The sequence below is a fragment of the Acomys minous genome (assembly GCF_964271855.1).
Source record: "Acomys minous genome assembly, chromosome: 16".
Lineage (NCBI taxonomy): Eukaryota > Metazoa > Chordata > Mammalia > Rodentia > Muridae > Acomys > Acomys minous.
This window is the reverse complement of record NC_140498.1, coordinates 43152273-43177141: the sequence shown is the minus strand read 5'-3', so window position 1 is coordinate 43177141 and position 24869 is coordinate 43152273. Positions and strand designations below refer to the sequence as shown.

Below are 24869 nucleotides of genomic sequence, written 5' to 3'. Positions count from 1 at the left end.
TTAGAGTCAAATCTAATCTGATGCTACCGTTTCATAGCTGTGTGACCCTGGGCAGGTCTCTTAAATGCACTGTACCTCAGATGACGTCATCTGGAGGAGAGGTTAGAAGTTACTGATGCTCTCTAAAGTGTCTGCTCATTTCAACGCCTGTTGCTGGAGCCCCAAACACTTACAAGGTCTGGAATTAAGGGTCATAGAAGACGAGTGTGTGCCGGCACAGCCCTGTAACTACAGCAATAGGGAGGCTGAGGCAGGAACAATAAGATAAAACTCGAAAGAGTGTTGAAGAGGTGGCTCCATCGGCATTTGTCTCCCAAGGGTGAGGAACTGAGTTCAAGTCCAGGGGCCACATGTTAAAAGCTGGGTGTGGTGTCTCACATTGCTAGTCCCAAGGATGGGGGTGTAAGGTGGAGACAGTGGATTCCTGGAAGAGTGCTGGGCAGCTAGCCTGGATTACTTAGTAAAGTCCCAGGCTACGTATGAATGACCCTGTTTCAAATAACAAATGGAAGGCAGCTAAGAAATGGACAGCTGAGGTTGTCCTCTGACCTCTACATGGACAGATGGGCACACTCACACCCACATGCATGTATACTCTTCCCCAACAACACACACACACACACACACACACACACACACACACACACACACACACACACACACACACACTAAAACCCAGTATGCAAAGCCGGAGCTGGCTATATGGCTCAAGGATAAAGGCACTTGCCACCAAGTCTGATGACCTAAAAGTTTGCTCTTCAGGGCATACATGATGGAAAGAGAACCAGTTCCTTCAAGTTTTCCTCTGACCTCCACACACACACATGCCCATATCTATACACATGTGCACAAAATAACTAAAACATAATAAAAAAAAAATTTTAAAAGCCCCAGAACTGTAGCACTGCCCTTCCCGGCTCCTAATTGAATGACACATGAAAAGCTGAGCAGTCAGTAGGCACCTACATAGTGGATGCTCTGCATCTAAGTCTCTGTCTAACCCCTGACATTCCAGTCACATTCTGAGTCCCTCTTTAGAGGACGCTGGGCTGGGGGACCCACCACACCCAAGTCAGCCTCTATCACACTCGACGCACCTCAGAGCCACTGAGCCCACCCCTGGCTCCAGAGGCAGGTGAGACCTAAGACGGCTGTGGCCGCAGCAAGCTCTGGGAAGGCGAGTGGTTCCTGAGAACAAGTGTGCACTCCCACGTTCCAGGCATTCCTCCTCAGGTGTTTCCCCACCTGCACACGCCCCACACTCACCGAGGCAGAATTAACCTCAAAAGGGAGGAACTGAGGCAGGACCAAGGGCTGGTGCATGGGGACTGACTCAGGCCTGGAGAGTCAGGTGGCTGTGGCGAGAATGGAGTCGCCACCTCCCCCTTCAGGCCTCACCTCTACAAAAGGAGAGGCAGGGTGACAAGGACACCCTGGGCAGGCAGGGACAGCTGGGGTGGAGGTGGTGGCAGAGAGCTGGCCTCTCTAGGACCACTGGGGCAGCAAGTGGCTCTCAGAGTGTCTGCTCTGGGGAAAAGCTGCTCTCCTAGCCTGGGAACAAGCCAAGTCCCCACCTCTGTCCTGTGTCCTGAGGGGCCAGCTATGTCTTCATGCACTGAACCCCCTATACTCCAATCTGGGCTCGGTTAGGCAAGGCTGAAGCCCTGCATCCTTTGGGAGTCAGTCTGTCAAAGAGCGGGTGGCAAATGCCTAGCTAGTGTGTGTGTGAGTGTGTGTGTGTGAGTGTGTGTGTATGTGTGTGTGTGTGTGTGTGTGTGTGTGTGTGTGTGCGCGCGTGCGTGTGCACGTGCTGGGGTGGGTGGGATTCCAGGGAGCAAATAACTGACTTTATTAAGTAGCCATAGGTACCAAACTCTGAGCAAGGCAGGCATGCACTGGGTGCTCAACCTAGAGGCCCCAGGATCTGCCCCCTAGACCACATGACTTCATGTCCAGCTTGGGAGTCTTCATATGAAGGAGTGTGAGCAGTCCCTGGTGTGCAGGCATTCTTTTTTTTTTTTTTTTTTTTTTTTTTAAGCTTAGTGAGACAGGGTTTCTCTGTGTGCAGCCCTGGCTGTCCTGGACTCCCTCTGTAGACCATGGTGCAGCCATCCTATCCTATAATATTCCCACACTATGGGTGGGACAACTACAACTCAGAGAAGCCACGACACCGGCAATGCAATAAGAAAGGGAGGAACCCAGGTATATCTGACTGGGCTGTGTGCTTAACGAAGAAAAGTTCTGCTGGCATCTTTCCACCTCCCTGCCTCTCCCCCACCCATGCTGTGGGAAAGGACCAGCGGCCCCTGCATGAAATTACAATTGTTCAGCAGCCAAGCAGGACAGGAGTCAGGGTCTGTTGAGACCCCTGTGGTCCTCCTTACACAAGCAGAGCGTTTGTGTGTGGATGTGCCCAGTGGATGTCCTGTTCTTGGCTCCTCGATGGGTGTCTTTGCTGGTACTGACAAGATTATGGGCTGTCCTGGCCGTGCCGTGAAGTCACGTAGCACAGGGCTCAAACTCCGGTTCCCCACTTTGCAAGTAACATCAGAGCCACAGAGTCCCCAGCACAGAGCAGGGAAAGGCTGTAGCTACTGAACCACTAACTGCCAGCAGCAGAGCTAGGACCGGTCTGCAGTTCCCTGCCCTGCCCCCCGAGGTTGCTCTGCTCCAGATACATCCTAGGGACACAAAGAGATACCTGTTCCTGTCCCCAGAAAGCTCTTGTCAGGGCCTCATGTTCTTTGTCACAGCCCTAGAGCTCTGTCAGGGTGACCATTGCTGTGATGAAACACCTTGACCAAAGCGGCCTTGCAGAGGAAAGGGTTTGTTTGCCTTACACTTCCACATCCTTCATGAAAGGAAGCCAGGACAGAACTCAAACAGGGCAGGAACCTGGAGGCAGGAGCTGATGCAGAGGCCATGGAGGGGTGCTGCTTACTGGCTTGCTCTCCATGGCTTGCTCAATCCAGGACCACCAGCCCAGGGGTGGCACCGCCCACAGTGGGATGGGCCCTCCCCCATTGATCACTCACTGACGAAATGCCCTACAGGCTTGCCTACAGCCTGATCTCACGGAGAGAGGCATTTTCTTAATTGAGGGTCTCTCCTCTCAGATGACTAGCCAGCACAGGCTCCAAGAAGGCACCCAGCAGCCTCCCAGGCCTCACTTCCCCATCCTAGGAGAAGGAAGAGGGGCACAAGAGGACCCCACTGGGCTTGCAAGATGCTCTCGGTGGGCAGTCCCAACCTACATCCAGGCCTGGGCTGAAAGAACTGTTTCTGGGGACATCAGAGTCCTCGGCCCTCCCAGTCCTGTTCCTTTACACGCTGTGGAGTCCGAACAAAGACTTTGAGGTAGCGTTTCTCAGACTTCAGCATGACTCCCTCCTTCTCTGCCATGGGGGGGCGTCTATGGGCCTCACTTAGCCTGTCTCAGTTTGCTGGAAATCCCAGAAATCTAGAAGGAACCATGTCCCTTTAAGTGAAATGGAGCTCTGTTCCAACTTCTCCAGCTTCCTCCTGGGTGTTACTGTCTTCCCAGGTACCTGGTGACACTGAACTACCAGAGTCCCTTGCTCCCTTCCATCTGCTGTCAAGGAAGTTCGGCCTATGCATGTGTGTTAGCTGGGTCACCGTCGGGGGACACCCTGCTGAGTCCTACCTTGGCCTGTGAACCTGGCTTACAGGCCCCGCATGGTAGCAATCAAGCTCTCCCTCCCACAGAAACCCCCTGCAGAAGCCACACACAGTGTGGGGACAGTGTTAGCCTCAGTTCCGTTTTTTGACAACTCTAGAGGGAGGGACAGTGCAGAGAACCAGTGACCCCGGGGACGTTATTACTGCTGAATACTACTGAGGTGCCAAGCTACCCACAAGCCACCAGGAGCATGTTGGGTGCCCTACTGAGGTACCAAGCTACCCGCAAAACACCAGGAACGTGTTGGGTGCTCCCTGTGTAGTCAAACAGTAGTACCCCACTTGAGGAGCATAAGTGACCACAGATCTGCTGTTAGATGCTGCTCTGAACCCCCACCTCAATCCTTGAGCCCCATAAATGTCATTGAGACACCATGCCGATGTCAGATGCAAGCCTTGACTAAGCAGCAGACTGTGTTGGCCCCATTGTAGGGATGATAAGACTGGGACCAGAAGACGGACAAGCCACTGGGCGTAGTTGTACGGGTCTGTCACCACAGCGTGCGGGGAAGCCGAAGCAGGCGCATCGAAAGTTCAGGCCTTGCCCGAGAGCAGGGTGAGTTCAAGGCTAGCCTGTGCAATTCCAAATAACTAAAAAGAATGTGGCCGTGGCTGTAGCTCAGGGGACGGTGCTTGCCTAGAATGTTTCAGGTCCTGGCTTCAATCCTCGGTACAACTGTTGGTGCAGCCAGGTCTGGTTTCAGACTCAGGTCTTTCCCCATCCACAGCTGTCCCCCATGTGACCCTGGGTGGTGCCTTTACTTCTGAAGTGACCCAGGTAATGGGCAGATGGGGTTGATGGATCTGAGGACACCTTCAAATGACAATGTCCCCTGACTGCCCCAACCACTCACACCCCTACCAACTTCTGGGCATGGAAGTGAAGGCTGTGCATGCCCCTTCAGTGGTGCCCTTACTAGCCCTGCCCTATTTCGGGGTGGGTAGCTGGGAGTACTTGGGTTTCCCTGGTCCAATCGGGTGTTTGCCAACTGTGGGTGGGACAGGAGTAGGATGAGGGTGTCGGAAAGGGCTGTATCTCGGCCTCCATCAAGGCCACCAAGAGTGGATGGCCCAGTATGGTTCATCGGTGAGATGAAAAGCCCAACCTGCCTGGCCTGTTCCCACGCCCCTCCCTGTCAGTTCCGCTCAACCCCACATTCCTGTGCTGCTGGCATGGAGCTCTGCAGCTCCCGCAGGAACACACAGACCCCAAGCCTGAGGAGCCACAGCACAGAATGTCCCAGGCTCAGTCTCACCACTTCTCTGTAAAGCAGGATAAATAATGCTGGCCTGGAGAGATGGCACAGCAGTTGAGAGCACTGACTGTTCTCCTGGCTTGGATTCCCAGAACATCACGGAGGCTCACAACAGCCTATAGCTCCAGGTCCAGAGGATCCGACGCCATCTCCTGGCCTCCATGGGCACAGTACACACGTGGCTGCTGCCACTGCTGCCACTGCTCTGGTGGTTCTGCCTCTGAGAGTTTTCTGAGGGCTCCTTCGGCTTCTGGCTTTCGCTGCTCAGCCTGGCCTCACCTCTCAGCCCCACAGGGGAAAGGCCATAGGAGCGGGAGGCAGCACAGGAGGGTGTCTGTCAAGCATGCCTGAGTGAGCCTGCTTACGTGGCCAGAGGAGGAGTGTTTGCACCAATCTCAGCTTCTCTCGGGCAAATAAAGGTGGTGTCACAGCAGTCCCTCAGCTAGGCCATCAGAAAGTGCTCCCCTTTAAGCAGTGACGCACAGGAGGAGGCAGAGGCAGGCCAATTTCTGTGGGTTTTTTTGTTTTGTTTTGTTGGTTGGTTGGTTTGGTTTTTCTTTTTTGTTTTCGTTTTGTTTTGTTTCGAGACAAGATTTCTCTGTGTAGCTTTGGCTGTCCTAGACTTACTTTGTAGACCAGGCTGGCCTCAAACTCACAGTGATCCACCCGCCTCTGCCTCCCAAGTGCTTGGATTAAAGGCGTGCGCCACCACACCCAGCTGATCTCTGTGAGTTTTGAGGCCAGCCTGGTCTACAAAACCAGCCCAGGACAGCCAAGGCTCCACAGAGAAACCCCATCTTGAAAAACCAAAAGAATAAAAAAAAGGGCCTCCCCTCTACCTGGGTGGACAGGTTTCAGACCAGCTCCAGTTCACTGAAGCTCGAGATAGCAAAAGATGCCGTGCAAACCTTCAGGGCTGGAGTGTTCGGCTTTGATCAATGAGTGCTTTTCTAAAGGTGTCTACGGAGTGTTCTAGTTGGCTGCTGCTGGCAGAAGGGCAAGTCCTCTGGCTGTTTGACAGTATTTTTGCTCAGGGCAGCAAGCCAGAGTCCTACAGCTGTCATTAGGGAGTCACATTGCCCTATCCCACCAACCTTTGCTTATTTACAGGGAAAATAAATAGCAGCCATGCTTACTATCTAAACTCAGCATACCCACTAAGAGTGGCTTGGAGATTTGGACAGTGCCTAACCCCTGCCTGGGGCCCCTGGCAGAAGTGGGTACATTCATCTGTCTCAGCGCCAGCCCTCAAGAGGAAGGATCCCTTGAGCCCGAACAACCTGAACAACAGAGAGACCCTGTCTCACACCTCTCCCCCATGTTCATAACCACTGTAAATAGACCGTTGTTTATAGTCAGGGGTAAAGCCCAGCACCTCATGCACTGAGCTACACCCCACACTCCCTCTAGTGATCCTTGTCATTATTGATCTGTTGTTGATTCCCCGCCGCCCTCCACCCCCCATAAAACAGTCTCACACTGTAGAATTCCTTATGTAGCCAGGGAATTCTGATCCAGGCTGGCCTTAAACTTGCTTCTGGGAACTGATGTGTGCCACTATGTCCAGCTGGCCAGCCTCTTTAGAAAGAGATCTTTTTTAAAATTTTATTAATTAATTTGTTTATTTAGTTTTTCGAGACAGGGTTTCTCTGTGTAGCCTTGGCTGTTCTAGACTCACTTTGTAGACCAGGCTGGCCTCGAACTCACAGCGATCCACCTGCCTCTGCCTCCGGAGTGCTGGGATTAAAGGTGTGCACCACCACGCCCTGCTAGAAAGAGATCTTATGAGACAAAATGCACCAACTCTGCAATTCATTCACTTACCGCATGCAGCTCACAAGGGTTAGTATGTCTGCAGGTGCATAAAGTCAACGGCGCAAGGAATTCCAGAACATTATATCACCCCAACTCCCCACCGCTTACCCCCTGCCCACACCGTCCTTAGCACTCCTAAACCCACTGCTAGTTTAGTCCCAGCCTCATCCAATCAACTCTCTACTCCTGGAGAATTCCTCCACTCTGACAGTTCACGTCAGTATGCCCACGCACTCTCTGGTTCTTCATGTCCGTCATGTTTCCCTGAGTCCTGCTTGTAAGGGTCATCCTTGCTACAGCAGGTGTCCGAGACCACCCCCACCCCGGGCTTTGGCTGAGCCATAACAGATGGACCACATTCTACTTAATCTATTGGTTGGTTGGTAGACATTTGAGTTGTTTCAAATTCTCATCTGTTATGAATAACACTGAGCAGACAGAAGCCACATTACCGTATTTTTTCGGACCATAAGACGCACTCAGTTTTTAGAGCAGTAAAACAAGAAAAACAGGAAAAACAGCAATCAGATCATAAGGCGCACCCTAATTTCCCACCTCCACTTTCAGGGGGGAAAGTACACTTATGGTCTGAAAAATATGGTAACTCTCTCTTGGCTTAGACCCAAGAGTAAGGACTCATTGGGTTGAATGGCAAGTCTTCATTCAGTTGTTGGTTATTTACTTATTTCTTCATTTTGAGATAAGGTCTCACTGTGTAACCCTGGCTGTTCTGTAACTTGCTATGCAGAACAGGCTAGTTTTGAACTCACAGAAATCTACTTGGCTCTGCCTTCCAAGTATTGGGATTAAAGGCATGCACCGCCACACCCTGCTTATTTGTTTGTTTGGTTTTGGTTTTTCAAGACAAGTTTTCTCTGTGTAGCCTTGGCTGTCCTGAAACTCACTCTATGGACCAGGCTGGCCTCAAGCTCAGAGATCCACCTGCCTCTGCCTCCAGAGTGCTAGGATTAAAGGTGTGTGCTTGTTTGTTATGAGACAGGGTCTCATGTCTCCAATTTTCTACATGATCCTCCTGCCTCCACCTCTTGAGTGTTGGGATCACAGGTGTGAGCTACCACCACACTTGACTTTATTCTGTGGTATGTGTGTGTGTGCTGGTGGCCACAGAAGGTCACCTGGAATCCTCTATCATTCTCTGCCTTGTTTCATTGAGCCGCCTCTTACTGAACCTGAGTGTATGTCTCTGTCCGTCTCTGTCTGTCTGTCTGTCTGTCTGTCTGTCTGTCTGTCTCTCTCTCTCTCTCTCTCTCTCTCTCTCTCTCTCTCTCTCTCTCTCTCTCTCTCTCTCTCAGTAAATGCCAGCAATCCCTCTGTCTCGGCCTTCCTCAGGGCTGGAGTTACAGAGGTGTGGGTACCACACCAGCTTTTACTGAGATCTGAACTGAGATCCTTCCTGAGCCATCTCTCCAATCTAGCTTTTTCCCCACCTTCCCCTTTGGAGACAGGGCCTCAGATACCCCAGGTTGGCCCCAAATTCATTATGTAGACTTAAAATCCTGATGCTCTAGCCCTACCTCCCAAAGGCTGGCAGTATGCGCACCACACCTGGTTTATGCGTTAACTTTCCCCCCACATCTCTGTACCATTTCACACTCTCACTAGCAGCCCATGAGGCAGGGTGGTTTCTTCATGTCTTTGTCAGCGTTAATACTATTTTTCATTCTTTATTATTATTATTATAATAACCATTGTGAAATGTGGCAGTTTTGAGCACATGGCATCTTAAACCGATCTATTAAATATGTACTGTGTCTTACAAGGCCTGCAAGCTGGTCAAATGAAGATGCTAAGGGCGTGGACTCTGGGGACCGCCTCGATTGGAATCCTGGCTCTGTTGTGTAATTGCTATGTGACTTGGGGAAGGTTTCCTAACCTTCCAGTCCTCATTTTCCACATCTGTAAAGTTGGGATAATAATCTGGTTGTCCATGGTGCTAATCACAGGGTTCTCAGAAGATAAAGTCAGAAGGGAATAAGAACCTGTCATGCACAAAGTCAGTCTTGGCGCCTGTTGTTACCATGACGCATGTTGTTGTCCTGTGTTGGGTCATGTGGCTTTAGCAGCATCCATCTGGGTAGCAGTCAGCTCTCTCTGATCACAGGCTGTGTGACTCCGGGAGGGTGTTTTGACATCTCTGAGCCTTGTTTGTCTCATTCACAATGGACCACACAAGCCTCCCTAAGTCTCGGTTTGAGGATGACACAGAGGTGGTATTGCCATCTGGCTCATCACTCAGCCAGTGCCAGACGAGCGGGATACCTTTGTGCTCATCCTCAGCCAACAGGTGGAGAAACTGGGGCTTCATGAGATTAAAGCATAATTCCTGCCTGGGACTGTCCAAGCTCCAGCTGGCCCCTCTTGGTTGTCCACAGCTCTGAGTCCCCTTCTGGGGGGACAGTGATGGAGTTCCACAAGTGACCAAGCTGTGGCGAGGCTAGCTGGGGACCTAGACACATTCCCTGACGGGAGGCTGGAAGGCTCCTCTTTTCCTATGGGGTCCTAACAGTGGCTCGTGCAGGCAGGAGAACGTTGAGGAAAGCTTCTCCATCTCCAGATGCCACAACTGGGCTGCTGATGACTGGCAGGAGGGTGAGGGACAGGGGACTCATTCTCCTACAGTCGGCCTAGCTGAGGGACCAGAGGGCAGGGTGCGCCCCTCACTTAGTCTCCCTGGAATCAGCGTATCCCCCCTGGCCTGGCTTTTGCATGAATACCCCCATTTGATCCCTCTTGGATTATCCCTCAGACACGAATATTCTCTACTACGGAGCTTCCCGGAGCCTTATAAGCTTGTGACCTCATCCAGGTGGGAGAGGGCTTGCTTGAGTGACTTACAGAACGAGGGCTCCAGGGCCTCTCTTTGGAAAAAAAGATGCTTTGGTGGTTGCTTCTGTAAAAGAGGCGGCCCAGGTCATGTTCTCTGTGAGCCTCCAGCCCACTGCCCTGACACAGGGCAGGCCCTCCGGCAAGGGTGAGGGGGTGGGTGAGTGTACTCATAGCTTCCTTTGCTGCTGTCATTTCTGACCCCTGCTTTGCTCACCTCATTAATAACTGCCACGCTGGTCCTCAACCACTGGTGGGTATTCAAGGCCCCCAAGAAATCAAACAGGGGCTGGAGAGATGATCAGAGGTTAAGGGCACTGCCTGCTCTTCCTGAGGTCCTGAGTTCAGTTCCCAGCAACCACATGGTGGCTCACAACCATCTATAATGAGATCTGGTGCCCTCTTCTGGCCTGCGGGTGTTACATGCAGGCAGAGCACTGTATACATAATAGTAAATAAATAAATCTAAAAAGAAAGCAGATAGTATACAGTGTCCTAGGTTCCGGCAACCTCGACTCCAGGGTTTACAGCAGTGTCCAGGAGCCTCGGTCTCTCCTAAACTGGGAGGATCACTTTGAGGATCTAGTGACCCCCCCTACCCATCCCCCACGGCCATCCCCGCCCGCCCCCAGACCAAAGGATGCACCCAGGACCTACCTTTCTTTGTCCTTACTGGACACTCTGGCCAAGACCCCAAATTCATCCACATTTTCAATAACCCATCTATACAATGGGATATTATTCAGCTGGGGAAAGGAGTAGAGTTGTCGCAAAGATGTGACTCTAAGACACTACAAGAAGCCAGACATGAAGGGCTACAGATAAAATGTCAAGTATAAAATGCACACAGGTAGAGTAGTGGTTGCAAGGAGGGGAGAGGAGAGAGAGGTGGGAGGCAGTTGCTAACGGGGGTGGGGGGGAGGTGTTTAGGGGATGACAGACACAGTCTTCAGTTAGATAGGGGCCATGGCTGTGAACATCTAAACAGACTAAAACTCACTGTGCATATATTTTCAATGGGTGAACTAATGTGGTGTGAACTATGTCTCCAAGCATACTCTGAACTTGGTCCAGTGGCCTGCACCTGTTAGATTGTTATCAGCCAGCTGGGTCCTTCTGCTCTATTGAAATTGTGCAAGGGTCGGGGAGGAGCTGTGCAAAGGTGGGGGAGGGGCTGTGCAAGGGTGGGGGAGCAGCTGTGCAAGGGTGGGGGAGCAGCTGTGCAAGGGTGGGGCTTCAGCATTAACTTGGCTCTGGGTGCTACCCCTGGGTGACTGACAGTAAATAGCTGTGATAACAGGTAGGAGCAGCAGCAAGGCAGCCAGCTCTACTCCCCAGCCTTGTGCCGGTGCAGGGCTCAGGTACCAGGACATTTAGCCCCTCAAGTACTATAGCTCCTTTTTCATTTTTGGCTTTAGCTATTATGGAGGTATAACATAGAGCCGTGTTAATGCTAGGGCAGGCGCTCTACCTCTGGCCTGAGCTCCCAGCCTTCTTTGCTTTTTATTTTGAGGCAGGGCCTCACTAAGTTGCTCAAGCCAGCCTTGAACTCGCTGTGTAACCCTGTCAGGCTTTGAATGTATGTGATCCTCCTGCCTCAGCCTCCCAAGTAGATGGGATGACAAGTCTGTATCACCACGATGTGCCATATTCCAACTCAGGCAGGCCTGGGCCACTGTGATTCTTAGGCAGGTATAGGAACACAGAATTCCCCGGCCCCCTGACGGCCTCAGGTCTCTGTGGCCTCACATCACAACTACCATTGTTCCTTTTGTCACTGTGGACCACTGTTCTGTGGCTTTAACCCTTTCTGCTGTCAGGGATGCTGGGGTCCAGGGCTCCTCACTTTTGCAGTGATGCCCAACCTGACAATTTCAGGAAAGGAAGCACAGAAGGGAACCTTTCAGCCAACACCTCCAGTAAGGTAACACTTGCTTATAGAGGCAAAAAAGGCATTGGCACTAGTCACAGCACACCTGCATGCAAATGAGGGCTCCTGTTTGCACCAATCACAGCAGTCCTTCTGATAGAATGTCAAGGGAAATGCTCCTCTTCTGGCTTGGGTAGGAATAGCTGTAGCGTTATCTTGCATTCACCAAGGTTTGTGATATCAAAAAGCCTAATGCACTAACTGTTTCAAACAGTTCTGACTCCAGCTGCCTTTAGGAGCCATGACAACCAGCTGTGGTTGTTCAAGGTGTCCGTGGAGTACAGGAAACAGAGCTGGCATAAGGGCAACCCTGCTATCTGTCTGACTGACAGTCTTTTTGCATGAGGTAGCCAGGATATCAAGAGGGAGTTCATCCTCAGTGTCTTTACTAATTTACTGGACCATGTATATTGGCAGCATTTGCAATAAGACACCAAAGGCTGGGTGATAGTGGCGCACCCCTTTAATCCCAGCACTCGGGAGGCAGAGGGAGGTGGGATCTCTGTGAGTTCAAGGCCAGCCTGGTCTACAAATCAAGTCCAGGACAGTCAAGGCTACACAGAGAAACCCTGTCTCAAAAAAACCAAACTCCAAACCAAAACAAAAGAACCCAGAGGACTATCATTAATACTCGAAGTGATTTTTACAGACTTCAACAGTGCTGTAAGAGTTAAGTGCTTCAACTTGCACCCAGAAAGAGCCTGGTCCCCCTCATCTGTCTCAGTTCCAACATGGATGGCTTGAGTTAGGAGTTGGAGCCGCCCAACACCGAGAGGCCAATCCAACCCCAAGTGGGGAAACACATAAGCAAACATCTCATGCTTCGACAACAGGACAGAACAGGAGCTTTAAATCCAGTGGACAAAGTGAAGGCTGGTACCCTTGCCCGATGCTATGTTTGGGTGTTAGTGGCTTCATCCTGTGGGGACAGCCTAGCTCCTGGAAGTCTGGCAGGGTTGGCAGGTCCGGCTTGGGGCCTAGGGTGGGGCCAGTCTGGGAGATTGGAGGCTAGGGGCTTGCACTGAGTCCCGCTTCCCGACTCTTTTCCATCCACAGCATCTCCAGCAAAGAACTGTCAGAGCTTATTGAGCAGCTGCAGAAGAATGCAGACCAGGTGGAGAGGAACATTGTGGACACCGAGGCCAAGATGCATAGCGTGAGTGCCCAGCTCTCCTACCGGGACCTTCTTCACACAGTTAGACCATCCCCAGGTCACCGGCATCCAGAAGTCTCTGTGGTTGCTATAAGGAGCACAGATCTTAGCATCTAGAGACTAAAGACCAGAGACCTGAAGTACTTGCTGTAGCTACGGGCCCACCCAGTCCAATACTTCTGGGATGCTGAGTCCTGTGCTGGGAGGAAAAATGAGGTGGTAACAGTGTGGGGTTCCTGCTTCTACTGTCCTCAAGGAGGAGAAAAGCACCTCCTGGGTGGAGCTTTTCCTGGGCAGTGCCTTTCTCAGAGTGCCATTTCCTTGTGGGCAGAGCTTCCCCTGGGAGCCTCCAGGTGTGGAGGAGAACTTTTCAGGGTCTAACCTGGGGTAGGATGTGCACTTGTACTCACTAAGTGGTCTCTCTACTGTATGAATCCCTCTCAGAGGGTAGGAACACTACCTGGTCAGGGTGTTGCAGGTTCCGGGGCACCCAGCAGGTAGAGCCTGGAGCTCCATGCCACCAACACAAGGGGCACCTCCAATGACTCGCAGCCTCCTTTGCAGGGGAATACATATCATCATTCCCCCCCAGAACCCCTTCTGGCTGAGATGCTAAAAGAACCGGGTTCTAGTCAGTGACAGAGGGCCCCAGGGTAACTGCAATGGGACTGCTAAGAAGTAAGCTAGAAAGCCAGACGACATTTGAGTTTCGAAGCACAATTTCCCTGAGTGTCATCGGGACCTAGTATGCCTGGTACGTTTGGGCCTCACCTATACTCTAGTGTGGATTGTTGGCCATCTGAAATTCAGGTGTAGCCAGGAGCTATGCTTCATCTGGCATCTTAGTGACCAGATGGTTAGGAGCCAGCGCTGACAGTGGGGGCGGGGGGGGGGGGTTGAGGGGGAAGGACCAAAGATGGGGAAGTCATGGTCCACCAGGCCCCACTGTTGTTTAGCCTGTTATGGCTGCTCCTGCCTCCACACTCTCCTCTGACAGACTGGGTTTGTGATCCCAGAGCCAGACTACAGACAACACAGAGTACTCAGAAGACAGGGTGGGGGTGGCAGGTGGCAAGTAGGGTCACTGGGGTCAGGAAGCCAGGGGCTCAGGCCTGGCCCAGGATGGCCTGCAGGGACTCAGGATCCCCAGACTATGTCCCTCACTGCTCAGAATACTTGTCCTTCCCAACATGCCTCTGTGATTTTTTTTCTGCTCGCCTCTTTCCTGACACCCTGCAATGGTGTTTTGTTTGTTTTCTTGCCTAAATGAAAATTTTCTTGTTGGATGTGTCTGTTTTTCTCTCACAACCAGAATAGTGCGTGCTCAGTACTAGCATTTTAGGACAGATAAACAATATGATAAAGGAAATTAAAATCCCATAGAATCCATCCTCAGAGGCATCTTCCAGCCCTGAGCCTTCAATGTGCTATGTTTAACCTTCTCTCGTGTGTGTGTGTGTGTGTGTGTGTGTGTGTGTGTGTGTGTGAGAGAGAGAGAGAGAGAGAGAGAGAGAGAGAGAGAGAGAGAGAGAGAGAGAGAGAGAGAGAGGAGAGAAGGTTCAGGCTTCCTTTTGTGTTTGCCTAAGGAAAGACTCAGTCTACTCATGCATGTGTGTGTGTGCATACATATGTACATGTAGTGCCCAGGATAGAGCTCAGTACTGTGTGCACACTGGGCACACCACTGAGCAACACACCAGCCCTGAGCTGTTCTTTGTTTCTTTGTTTCTGTTTTTCTTTCTTTCTTTCTCTTTCTTTTTTTTTTTCTTCTTCTTTATTTATTTGTTGAAACAGGGTTTCTCTGTGTAGCCCTGCCTGTCCTGGAACTCACTCTGTAGACCAGGCTGGCCTCAAACTCAGATCCACCTGCCTCTGTCTCCAGATTGCTGGAATTAAAGACGTGTACCACTGCTGCTGCCTCCACCAGGCTCTGAGCTGCTTAATTTCATATATATATAGATTCAGATTACAACTCAATTGTTATCCCATCACTTGTATCCTCCTGTTCCTCCCTCCCTCCCACACCCACCCTATTGCCCTCCCCTAGGTCCATGACCGAGGGGGAATCTCCTCCCCCACTTCATGGTCACAGGCTATCAAGTCTTATCTTGGTAGCCTGCCTATTCTTTGAGTGCCACCAGACCTCCCCACCAAGGGGAGGTCGTCAAATATGGGGCACCAGAGTTCATGTCAGAGTTAGTCCCTGCTCTCCACATAACTGTGGAGAATGTTCTGTCCATTGGATAGAACATAATAGGGGTTCGATGTTTACTACTTGTATTGTCCTTGGTTAGGGCAACAGTTTGAGCAGACAGCCCTGGGCCCTGATCCATCCGTTACGATGTTCTTCTTGTAGGTTTCTAAGATCCTCTGGATCCTTCTACAGAGCTGCTTAATTTCAACAGAACAAAGTTGAAAAAAAAAAACAAAAACAAAAACCAGCAGCCACTTTTTTGAAGAATATTGGGCCAAATCATTTCCTTCTTCTGTCCTTTCCTCTGTCTCTCCCCCTGCTCCTTTTGTCCCTTTCTCCCCCCCCCCCACCACCACCTTGTTTGCAGAAGGCATCATTATTTATTAATTATATTGCCCAAATGTTTTCCTGAACTTTCCATTTTTTTTAAATGGGTGAGAGTTACTTGAGTAACATAAATTTAACCCCTTATAAGACAACAGGACAACGTTGGAGTCATTCCCATCCCCAGGGAGCCCCCCTCACCCTTAGGCAGTTGCCCCTGCTCTCTCTTCCCCAGCTCCTGCCCAGCCACTCCCCTGCTCTGTCTCTGTATTGCATGACGGGCATAGGCCTATGAACAGCTATCCAGTGACGTGTCCTGCGCGCAGATGCCTGAAGCTGCAGACAAGTCTGATGGAGCAGGGTCCCTTCGCAGCTTCTCCGCCAACACTGTCCAGTGCCCACACTGGACCACCTTGCTCTCCCACCTATCAGTGTGCCTGTCATGTGTCAGCCCTTGTCAGTCCCTCTGGTCTGAAGGACCGATTTTATCAGGGTGTAACTCACAGAAAGAGTCCAGAAGTGACCCCCACCTATGAATTTACCCCCTGTGGATCTGTGCTTTGGTAGATAGTCACCTAGGCAAGTTAGAATGCCTAGTGAGGAATTTTCTAGAAAGCCTTTATTGCCCCCTCCCTAGCCCCTCTCACTGTCCATTAGTTTGGCTGGCTTGAGCCCTCAGTCACCCACCCAGTGGTCCCCCCAGTAGGTCCCCCCCCCCTCAGCCAGATGTGTTCCCATCTAAGATTCGCCTGTAGGACTCAGTAATGATTAACAGGCTTGGCTTCTGAAAAATTAATCTTTGACACTGTGGGGCCCAGGGTGGCCTTGGGTCAGCCAGTGACTGGCTGACTCCACCCGAGCCAGGAAGGCCGGATACTCGCTCCTCATCCACAGGGAGCTGAGTCCTTTCCATACCTGACACTGCCGGCTCTGCACCCTCCTCCCTTTATTCCTTTTGCCATTTCTTTTTCTGTTTTATTTTTCCTTTTCCAGTCCTTGGGATGGGACCGAAGGGCTCACCTGCTCAGCACACACTGTACCGCTGAGCTGCACCTCCACGTCCTCAGCTTTGTCTTCCTCCTTCTTTTAGGCAGAGTCTCATGAAGAAGTCCAGGCTGGCTTTGAACTCACCTCATAGCTGAGTCTGGATCTTGCTCCTTTTGCTTCCTCCGTTTGTTTGTTTATTTGTTTGTTTGTTTATCATGTGTGCTCCCACTATGGCACATGTATGAGGCACACATGACAAGCTGTAGGAGTTGGTTCTCTGTGTACCGTGCAGGTCCTGGCACTGGGAAGCCTGGATGCCATGTCATCAGGTGTGGTGGCAGATGTTTCACCCTTGGCAATCCTATCAGCTCCCTTCCTTAGTTTTGTTTTTGTTTTTAAAGATGTATTTGCTTTTGTTGTGTGTGTCTGGGTGCTTGTCTTAAATCTATGTCTGTGCATCACGTGTATACCTGGCACCCATGGAGGCCAGAATAGGGCTTTGTATCCCCTGGGACTGGAGTTACAGATGGTTGTGAGCTGCCACCTGGTTGCTGGGAACAGAACTCAGGATCTCTGTGAGAGCAGCCAGCGGTCTTGACCACTGAGCCATCTCTCCAGCCCCATCTCCCTTTGTCTTTTGCAGTAAGGTCTTGCTGTATGCTGGTGGCTGACCTTGAATTTGATTCTCCTCCCCAGTGCACCGCCACACCCTTTCTTCCCTCTTCTAAAAGTGGTGCCTGCTTGACACCTTAAAAGGTGCTCGTGGTCTGAGTATGCCAGCCACTGGCACTCACACTTGGAGCAGTGTGATGTTCTCACAGATCAGTGTCAGTGGGCTCTCTCTGCAATTTCTATTCATGCCCTCCCTTAGCCCCATGTCAGGTAGCTGCCCTGCTACTTCCTGCCCTTGGGGCTGCCCGTCAGGGAGTTTTCACCTTAATGGAATCCCACACCCCTGGTCACTGTGTCACCTCTGGTCACTGTGCCATCTCTGGTCACTGTGTCACCCCTGGTCACTGTGCCATCTCTGGTCATTGTTTCACCCCCCTGGTCACTGTGTCACCTCTGTTCACTGTGTCACCCCTCTGGTCACTGTGTCATCCCCCTGGTCACTGTGTCACCTCTGGTCTCTGTGTCACCCCTGGTCACTGTGCCATCTCCGTGTCATCCCTGGTCACTGTGTCATCCCTGGTCACTGTGTCACCCCCTGGTCACTGTGTCACCCCTGTCAACTGTGTAGGTTTCTCTCCAGTCTCATTTTCCTGATGAGATTACTTCCACCACTGAGATGCACCTCGGCCCACATCCTCTCTTCCTGGTTTTTGTGTTGCTCAGACAGAATCCAAGTCCTTGCACCTGCCAGGCAAGCACCTACACAACGAGCTGCTTCCCAGCCTCCACTTTCCTCTTCTGAAGACAGGTGGCGACGGGGACCCCAGGTGGCCATGCTGCTGCGGGTGCCCCAGTGTTGCCCGTCCTGCCTTCAGCCCACTCACTGACATCCTCACTTCCCATGCTGAACTCCGAGACCCTTAGGGGTTCATCCCTGAACACCAGCTTGGTGCTAAAAACACAGCCAGGTTTTGTGGCTGCTGGAGTAGGCAGACTGTAGTTAGAAACATCCTGGGGCTGGAGGGGTGGCTCAGGGGTTAATGGCACTTGCTGCTCATTCAGAGGACCAGAGTTTGGTTCCCAGCACCCATCCTGGGCAGTTCACAACTGCTTATAAATCTAGCTCCAGGGGATCTGATGCCCTCTCCTGGTCTCTGTAGGTACCCCAAAGTGCCTGTGCACACACACGCATAATAAATACAAAATAATTCCTTTTAAAAGGCAGAAACCCCCATCCTATCAACTAGCTGTTCTTTCTACACAGATTCTAGACTCATGGGGAACCTATCCACTCTTATGTTTCTGCCACTCTTCCTGCTATCACCGCTGTGGCCAACCCAGCACAGAATGGCCCAGCTCACCCAGGTGCCGGCATACCTGGCCAGCTTTCCCAGCTCACACTCTAATGCTAATGGCCTGCTACACGGCTCCTGGACACCTCAAGCTACCATGCAAGGAACCATGCAGTGGGCTCCTTCCCTGGAGTCATGTGGGCAGTCCTCACTGTGCTCTGCTTTCCCTCCCACTCCTGCCTCCAGTAGTATCTTACTGGTCCCCTCCATCGTGGCATGCTCTGTCTGTCCTCAAGGCCTTTGCACAGGCCGGGCTGTGTGCCCTTTGCCTAGAACACACTGCCCTTCTGTCCTTCATCCTAGCTTACGTCAGCACCTCAGAGGGACCCCCCTGAGCACTGGAGCTAAAGTGGGTCCCCTTGCTCCCCCTCTGGTGCCTGTGAGGTCAGCTTGCCTTGAGGGTGTCGTTCCCCCGCCACACACCCCTCCCCCGCTTGGGCTATGAACACCAGGCAGGCAGAGCCGCCACACCTAGGCACCAGTGGGACCATTTACCCCTGTTTCTCAGGGCCCAGCTGTTTGATGAGAGACAAAGCCAGAGGAGCCCCCAGCTGTCCCTGTCCCTCAGGTCCTGTGAGTCCCTCGCTGTAGACTCTGAGCCTCTGTTATCCTTTCTTTTCCTTCTCAGGACTTGGCCCGGCTGCAAGAGGGGCAGCTCCCTGAGCACCGGGACACAACCCTGCAGAATGTGTCTGACTCAGAGAAGCTGCTGTACGTGCTGGAGGCAGATTCGGCCATCGCCAAACACATGAAGCACCCCCAGGGGGACATGATTGCTGAGGAGTGAGTCCCTTCTGTGTGTGCCCCCCACCACCCCACCCCCGATCATGCTAGGCTGGAGTCCAGGCAGGAGGTCTGGGGCTCTCCAGCTCTCAGGACCCCTCTCCCCAGCAGGGTAGACACAGGGCAGGTAGACACCAAGCAAGTGCACCAGAGGTCTTAAGTTATACTTAACAACAAGGCCATAGTTGGGGACTGAGGCTTTGGTAGTAAATGAGCCCACTGCTTCATGCCTCCATGCCCTTTGTGCCTCGTGAGCTTATGGCCCACGCTGCAGCTCAACACGGGTGAACCAGCACCCCACCCCATGGGCTCGAGGGTCTTTACATGTCCCATGTTCCCTGTGCTTGTCCCTATGTGACACAGCCCTGCCTGTGCCCATGCTGGGCATGTGCTCCAGGAAGCAGTGGTCTGGCCCATTTCTTCCAAAACCTTCCATAGTAGCCCTTCAGAAAACAGCAGAGAAGGGTGGTTGGGGAACGTGGTTAGGAGGAACAACAGGATTCAGAGTTAGTCTGCTGCCCATGCTGAGCCCCAAGGCCCCGCTGGAGGCCTACATGGTGACCGTTCAGGCGAGTCCCGCTCACATGGTACCTTATCCCCCCCACTCAGCATCCGCCAGCTGAAAGAGCGCGTGGCCAACCTGCGGGGGAAACACAAGCAGATGTACAGCCTGGCAGTGAAGGAGGCTGACCCGAAGGTCAACTGGGCTGCACTGGTGGACGAAAAGCTGGTATGGCCTGGCCTGGAACAGGGTCATCTCACAGCACTTCCGCCCTGCTAAGTAGGGGACACCATTATGAAGTCTCTACCTGAGAGCAGTGGGGCTCATAGGAAGACAGTAGCAAGCCTGGAGTCACACAGTCTGACCTCATTTGCCACCAGCCTTGCCATTTCCCTTCCTATGTACTTTGCTGGTGTCCTAGCAGGGCTGTGTGGGCAGATTGGAGAAGCTTGTCCTCCCCCCTGCCCCCCCACACCCCACCCCACCCCACCCCCGCCAAGGCAAAGCTTGCGGCCGTCCCAGCTGGGTGTCTTTTCGACATGCCATCTCAGCAACCATTGGCGGTGTGATGCTGGGGAAGGGACTTCCCTTCTCGGGTCTACCTGTAAAATGAAAACAGTGACCAGGGGCCCACAGGTCACTATGAGATGGAGGATTGGATGGCATATGTAAAGCAGGAGCATCGGAGGTGGTACAGATACATACCTGCCACCACCCCACTCCAGAGAACTGAAGGGAAAAGCACTCCCGCCCCGGGGCCAACAGCCCAGGCTCCTGTGCGTTAGGCCAGGTCTGCTTCCAACCCACCACGTCTTCCTGGTGTCTCTCCACCTACCCGCCAGGACAAGCTGAGCAGTCAGGGCTTTGGGACTGACCTCCCTCTGGTGGACAGCCAGGTGGAGCAACACAACATTTTCCACAATGAAGTCAAAGCCATCGGGCCCCACCTGGCCAAGGACAAGGTGTGTATGTGGTGGAGTCTTCTTGGAGGGGTGAGGCAGAGAGGGGGCACACTCGGTCTAACCTCAGCCCTCGGCTCTGCCCACAGGAGCAGAACAGCGAACTCCAAGCCAAGTATCAGAAGTTGCTGGTGAGAAGCCCGGGGGTGGGGTGGGGTAGGGGGCGATGGGAGAAGACGGGAGGCTTATGGCCTGGGGATGCCATGCCCCTCTAAAAGTGACAGTGTGCTCCAGTGTCGCCTTAGCAGTTTGTGAGATGCTAGGGATGGAACCCAGAGATTCATGCAGTCTGTCCAGGTGATCATTCTGCCAACTGAGCTACACGAAGCCCTACTCAATTCTTTTCTTTCTCTTTCTTTCTTTTATTTTTATTTTTTATTTTTGAGACAGGGTCTCTGTGTATAGCCTTGGCTGTCCTGGACTCACTTTGTAGACCAGGCTGGCCTGGAACTCACAGTGATTCACCTGCCTCTGCCTCCTGAGTGCTGGGATTAAAGGCGTACTCAATTCTTTATGCAGCATTGCTGCATGCCAGTAGAGGCCATGTGCTTTCTGGGGCATGGTCCAGGCATGCGTGTGCACAAGTACCTGCATGTATGATTTTTTTTTTTTTTTGAGACAGGGTTTCTCTGTGTAGCCTTGATTGTCCTGGACTCGCTTTGTAGACCAGGCTGGCCTCGAACTCTCAGTGATCCGCCTGCCTCTGCCTCCCGAGTGCTGGGATTAAAGGCGTGCGCCACCCCCACCCCCCACTCCCCCACCCCCTACTCCTGCTCATTCTTCTTATTCTACAGAACAAATTGCAGACCTCTCATCTTAGCCCTCAGTGGCTCTGGATGCTCCTATGAACATAACCATAAGGGGCTGAGATGTAGTTTGTTTTGTAGTGTTTGCCCAGCAGGCATGAAGCCCTAGCACTGAATAAACCCAGGCATGGTGGTGCACACCTGTCATCCTAGCACTCGAGAGAAGAATCAAGAGGATCAGGAGTTTAGCGTCCTTCTCAGACAACAAGTTTGAGGCCATCTTGAGCTATATAAGAGCCTGCCTTGAGTGAATGCATACATTAATAACGATAGTGGCCAGGTGTGGTGGCGCACACCTTTAATCCCAGCACTCGGGAGGCAGAGGCAGGTGGATCGCTGTGAGTTCCAGGCCAGCCTGGTCTACAAAGTGAGTCCAGGACAGCCAAGGCTACACAGAGAGACCCTGTCCAGAAAGAGCAAAAACAAACAAACAAACAAACAAACAATAATGATAGGGTCTGGAGAGATGGCTCAGAGGTTAAGGGCACTGACTGCTCTTCCAGAGGACACAGGTTCAAATCCCAGCATCCACATGGCAGCTCACTACTGCCTGTAACTCCAAGATCTGACACTCTTACATAGACATACATGCAGGCCAAACACCAATGCACATAAAATAAAGATAATTTTTTAAAAATGTTTAAAAATATAATGTTGATAAAAAGCAAATATGAAGATAGGGCTGCCACACTGAGTGCCAGCTGTGTGTAGTCTGTGCCCTGTGGGTGAGACCTTACAGATGGCAAACCGAAGCTTCAAGGAGACAGCAGTCCCACAGGGGTCTCTTTCCTTTGTTCACTGGGATATGGCCAGTGCCTAAAGCCATGCTGCATTCAATAAACACCAGCAAGTGAATGTTTCAGAGCGTCAGGTGGCTTTTCCAAGCAACCACTGGCTGGGAAGTAGCAGACTGAGCCCCGTAGGAGGTAGGCAGGGAAGCCAAGACAGGCCCCGGTGCTGTCATGGCCTCACTCGCTCTCATCCCACAGGCAGAATCGCAGGCCCGGCAGCAGCATCTGACATCACTGCAGGACTACATGCAGCGCTGCACCAATGAGCTGTACTGGCTGGACCAGCAGGCCAAGGGCCGCATGCAGTATGACTGGAGTGACCGAAACCTCGACTACCCCAGTCGCCGACGCCAGTACGAGGTGGGCACGGGGCCAGGTGCGGTTCTGGAGTCGGGCACAGGGGTTGCCAAGTCAGGCTCTGACCCTGTCTGCTCCCCTGGCAGAATTTTATCAACCGGAACCTGGAGGCCAAAGAAGAAAGAATCAACAAACTGCACACCGAGGGCGACCAGCTGCTGGCGGCTGAGCACCCAGGGAGGAACTCCATTGAGGTACGTGTGCTCCTGTTAGAGCGAGACACCTCCATTTGTCTGTCCCTCCCTGCCTGGCTTCCTACCAGTCCCTCTCCCGGCCTCCCAGGCACCTGGGCTGCAGTGATGGGTCTCTCCTCTTCCCGGCAGGCACACATGGAGGCCGTGCATGCGGAGTGGAAGGAGTACCTGAACCTCCTCATCTGTGAGGAGAGCCACCTCAAGTACATGGAGGACTACCACCAGGTACCCCCCCCACCCCCCCACCCCCCACCCCCACCCCCCGCCCTCCAGCCCCCCTCCCCCCCACCCCACCCCCCACCCCCCGGCGCAGGCGCACGAGAGGGTTTCCTGGGTGCGCACAGCCTCTCGCATGTGCGTGGAGGCCAGGGGACAACTTTCCGTGAGTGGGTCCTTGTCCCTCCACCATGGGGGGTCAGGGGACTGAACTCAGGTCATCAGGCTAACGAGTGATCTCACGAGCCCGAGGTTTTGATTTTCTGACGTAGGCTCTCACGTAGCCCAGGCTAGCCACTCTCTGTGTAACAGAGGATGGGAGTGACTCCCGGTCCTCCTGCCTCCGCTCTACCTGTTGGGTTTAATTTTGCTGAGTTGTACAAAACATAAGCCTTGTCACTTTAGCCTCTTTCAAGAAAACTAACATCCCTAGCCCCCTTTTGAGACAGGTTCTCAATATACAGGTCAGACTGTCCTTGAACTCAAACTCTCAATTCTCCTGCCTCCGCCTCTTGCGTAGCGCTGCCATGCCCAGCTCATTCTTACTGTACCACTGTACCATACAGGGCAATACAGGACAACCCCACCCTCTGTTTTCTGAACTTTCTCATCAGCCAAATAGACACTGAATTTTTCACACACAAGCACACTTGAGTGTGCACACACACGAGTGCACACACACGTGCACACATGTACACAAACACGCACACACACACATGTACACAAACACGCACACACACACACACACATGCATGCACATGCACGCACGCACCCCAGCCTGATGACCTCTGACCCACTCACTGTCTCTGGGTTAGACTGCTGTAAGCCAGAGTGAGCATAAGGGATACAGGACCACGCACGCCTTTTGCCTGGCTTTTCTTGCTGAGCGTGTTGTTCTGGCACGGTGCACAGTGCAGTGCTTCTTCGCTTTTTATCCTTATGGCCAAGCAGCTGCCTATTGTCCAGGTGGGCACCTGTCCACAGACCCATCTGTTCACAGATGCTGTGTGTTTTCATCAGAGTGTATGTTTCCAGTAAGAACTGTACGTAATTGTCAAAATGCAGAGTCTTCCTCACACTTCTCCAGTACTAAGGACCAAACACAGAGCCTCACACGTGCCAGGCAAGGGCCCCGCCTCTGAACTGTACCCTCAGCCTTCTTTTTACCTTCTCTTTGGAGGCCATCTTACTAAGTGACAAACTTGAACTTGTAAACCTCCTGCCTCAGCCTCCAGAGTGGCTGTGATGACAGTGCCACTCCTCCTGTTTGATCTGGGCTCCTTCAGAATGGAACCTAAACTCGGGGGACACCTCATGGCTCTCGCTGGAGTCTCTGAGCCACACGAGGTTTCACAAAGGTCCTACCTACTCAAGGCAGCAGTTCAGCCCAGGGGGCAACTGAAAACAAATGAGTCCAGAGTTAATGGGCCAAAAAGTGGGTGAGGGAACACTCCAGAACAAGAAGAGGAGGCAAGAAGAGGTAGCTGGCAAGGCTTAGAATTAAAGTACAGTTAGGTGCTGCTAAACAGTACTTCTAAGAAACGCGTTGTTGGGTGATTTTGTTGTTGTGTAAACCCATGAGGTCCACTTATAGCGGGCGGTTTCACTGGGTAAGATGTTTGTAAGGGACTGTCATATGGAGGGGCTGCAGCTGACGGTGAGCACATGACTGTGTTGCTAGGGCATTCCTGGCACACAGAGAAAAATCTTGAACTTAGTGGAAGGCCCTGAGGAGCCAGGCTGAAAGGGGAGCCGAACAGGCTCAAACAGGTCACATCATAGATTTAGGGTGAGTGGGAGGCCCAGGCCCACCTAGAGGATAAGCAGGAAGCCATAGGCAGAAGTCAGGGTGCCTGTGGTAGCTTTCCATCTGTGATGGAGTCCTCGGCTCTCTCTCAGTTTCACAAAGACATGAAAGACGCTCAGGAGCTGCTACGGAAGGTGGACTCAGACTTGAACCAGAAATACAGCCCTGACTTCAAGGATCGGTATCAGATAGAGCTGCTGCTGAGGGAGCTGGACGTGAGTGACCCCATCCGGTGCCTGCCCGGCCCTCCTCCCGGGGCCCGGAAACTGGCCTTACCTGGCCCCT

At 52.4% G+C, this 24869-nt stretch overlaps 1 protein-coding gene across 1 annotated transcript in view; it reads left to right on the top strand.

Annotated features, from left to right (window-relative positions):
• Positions 1-24869, top strand: part of PPL (periplakin) — a 49440-nt gene that overhangs the window by 9947 nt on the left and 14624 nt on the right. Inside the window, exons 2-10 of the mRNA XM_084761669.1 lie at positions 12604-12703; positions 18798-18952; positions 19562-19682; positions 20297-20416; positions 20503-20544; positions 22209-22370; positions 22454-22561; positions 22691-22786; positions 24677-24799. Of these exons, the coding sequence (XP_084617795.1) occupies positions 12604-12703; positions 18798-18952; positions 19562-19682; positions 20297-20416; positions 20503-20544; positions 22209-22370; positions 22454-22561; positions 22691-22786; positions 24677-24799 (1027 nt within the window). The remainder of the gene's footprint in view (positions 1-12603; positions 12704-18797; positions 18953-19561; positions 19683-20296; positions 20417-20502; positions 20545-22208; positions 22371-22453; positions 22562-22690; positions 22787-24676; positions 24800-24869) is intronic.